Genomic DNA, 2,788 nt, shown 5'->3' with positions numbered 1-2,788 from the left:
AAGCCATGAGGCACGGCCAAAAAAAAAAAAAAAAGAATACAGACAAGGAGCAGTGAAAGAGAAAGACAGCCCCACCCTGCCCTCACACTAAGGGGGTCTTTTCCCATCCACTTCTCCTTTCCCCAGCCCCTGTGTGTCCCAAGGACAAAAAGACAAAGGGAGAACTGTCAACTTTATGGACTGAGAGCTTAAAAGCAGCTCCTCCCACCCCGATGCCCAAACAAAACCATCCCTCATCCAAGGGCAAGAGAAGGGGGCATTACACAAAAACCATACTGGCGATGCAGCAGTGCTAGGGACTAAGGAGTTGGGGGTGCAGGCTGGAAAAGCCAAGCCCAGGGAAAGACATAAAACTTACGAAGGGTGGTGGCATCATGGGGGGCCCCGGTGGGAAGGGGGCAGGCGCTGCTGGGGGCCGGGGACCAGAATCGGGAACCGACTGTTGAGGGAGAGAAAAGTCATAGGACCCAGGATGGGCAAAGAGATGGGCTTTTGCAGAAGGGAAGCAGAGGGGTGAGGATGAAAAAGGAGCAAAAGTTCAGAGGAAGGGTCTCCAAGCCCATTTTCCTGCCCACCCCCAGCTCTGAGCCCTGGGTAGCTCTGCTCTCTCTTCTGCTAGCTCAGAGCCAGCTGGCTGAGCTCCTTCAATGTCATCTTTATTTTGGAAGTTTCCACTTTGCCAAAGCCAAGAAAAGATGGAGGAGGCTCTACTACAGGCACAGATGGGCTCTTCCCAAGGCTTTTCACCCACCCTCCTGCCTGTGGGCAAGGCTGTGCTTCCCTTAAACCAGGCAAACAGAGGTCTCTCATCCCCAAAGTACTCAGGGAGGAAGTGGCCTCTTTTCCTGTTCGCCTACCTGAATTCACCCAGTACAGAGACTCAACACAAAGGTCTCTAAACATAGTCACTAGTCCTTCCTAAGTACTAGTTTCCCTAACTCTCCTCTCTTCACTGCCAGCCCTCTCCCCTAAATGGCCTCATCTTTAGTCACTCACTCACTCTGACATCTTCCATTCCCATTCCCTCCCTCTTCTCTTTAGCTTTACTCCCCAGCCCCCGCACTCAGTGGCCATCACCTCCCCTACAGATTCTGCATTCACATCCCAGTGCATAAGGCTTTGAACAGCCTAGGTCTCCCTGTCCTACACCTAATGGCTAGCCACATCACCCCACTTAGCTCTCAGAGTAATTATCACTTGCTCTAAAAAGCCCTCCTGACTCTATTTAAAGCACTTCCAATTTATTGTGATCCCCTCTTTAGTTTCCTTACATATACAATTTCATAATTATTATGTTTGCTTGGATATGTTTCCCCTTACCAGAGAATAATAACATTCCACGAGGGCAGAGATTGTATCTGACTTGTTGAAAGCTGGATTCCTGGTATCTGCCGCAGTGTCTGGCACATAATGGGTACTCAACAAATATTAAGTGAATGAATGAACAAATGAAGGAACAAATCCTCTTTATATAGAACCTTCTGATTCTAAAAATTCATCCTATAGATATAGCCCTACATGTGTGTACAAGGTTTTCAGATCAGCATTATTTGTAAAACCAGAAGACTATAATGGCCTAAATATCAGCAAGGAACTATGGAATTTTACACAAACATAAAATGGAATACTATGCAGTCATAAAGAAGAATGAAGAGGCTCATTGTCTTGATAGGGAATAATCTCTAAGATACATAAACAAGTGGGGGGGGGGAGCAAAGTGCAGCAAAGTTTTATTACTTGTATAAAAATTGGAGACAAAAGATGACACACAAGAAATGAGAACGGGGACAGGTGGAAAGGAGAATTCTGTTTGCCCTTTTGTAACTTTGAATATGACTATATTTACCCTTTCAAAAAAATTTTTTAAAGTAAACTAGGGCACAGAGATGCAGCTAAAAGGCTCTGCCCTTCCTCCTCTTTGCTTGGAAGGTGGGGGGTGGTAGGGAGGAGTCCCATAGAAAGGTGGGAGCTGGCTCACTGCTGCCCAATTTCCCTACTTTCCCAATTATCCCTATGGTATGAAGGCTCAGCATTTAAAAATGCTTCTAATCTCTACTTTTCGCAATATCTGTACTTCCTCTCTTCCCACCCATCCTGTCCTAAGAAGAGAAGGAAGGGTAAGTCAAACTACTCCAACATGGATCACCTTTTCTCAGGGATCACATACTCTAAGCCCTGTATTCAGACCTGTTCCTGCCCCCTGAAACTTTCTTCCACGTGGAAGTCAGAAACCAATCAACATGGGAGGAAATCCAATTCTCTTTGCCACACTTTCCCACCCAAGCTGCCTGAGAATCCTCTCTAACCTTCCGGATGCTACGTAACCATCTTTGGGTCCTCCCAGGCTCCAGGGTCGCCCATCTCAGAGACTGGTGCCACCATTCATACAGTTGTTCAAGATAGAAATCTGTGAGTCATTCACCACACCTCCTTCTTTCTTGTCAATACATCAATGAGTCCTGTTAATTTTACCTCCTAAAGATTTCTTGAATCCATCTATTTCTCTCCGTTTCCTCCTCCACCCCTACCACCCCTCTTTTTTCATCTGACCTACCACAGTGGCCTCTTGACTGGTCTCCTGACACCCACTCCAACCTCAGGACACGCATGTTACTCCCCTGCTTAAAACTCTTTAATGGGTCTGGGAGGCTGTGTCACGTTTGCTCCCCAACTGCCTTGCCTGCTTCACCCATGCTGAGCTCCTTCTCTCAATCCTCCCACCTCAGACATCCACCTCTGCCTGGGGCAATCTTCCTTCCAAGCCCACACAACTCGCCTACATATCCTT

General features: G+C 47.0%; 1 protein-coding gene across 1 annotated transcript in view; it reads right to left on the bottom strand.

The window, feature by feature from the left end:
• The window catches only part of PRPF40B (pre-mRNA processing factor 40B), a 21,117-nt gene that overhangs the window by 14,413 nt on the left and 3,916 nt on the right, over positions 1-2,788 (bottom strand). Inside the window, exon 2 of the mRNA XM_007452271.1 lies at positions 359-439. Within this exon, the coding sequence (XP_007452333.1) occupies positions 359-439 (81 nt within the window). The remainder of the gene's footprint in view (positions 1-358; positions 440-2,788) is intronic.

This window comes from Lipotes vexillifer, unplaced genomic scaffold (assembly GCF_000442215.2).
Source record: "Lipotes vexillifer unplaced genomic scaffold, Lipotes_vexillifer_v1.1 scaffold422, whole genome shotgun sequence".
NCBI classification, from domain to species: domain Eukaryota; kingdom Metazoa; phylum Chordata; class Mammalia; order Artiodactyla; family Lipotidae; genus Lipotes; species Lipotes vexillifer.
This window is presented reverse-complemented; position numbering and strand designations above follow the sequence as displayed.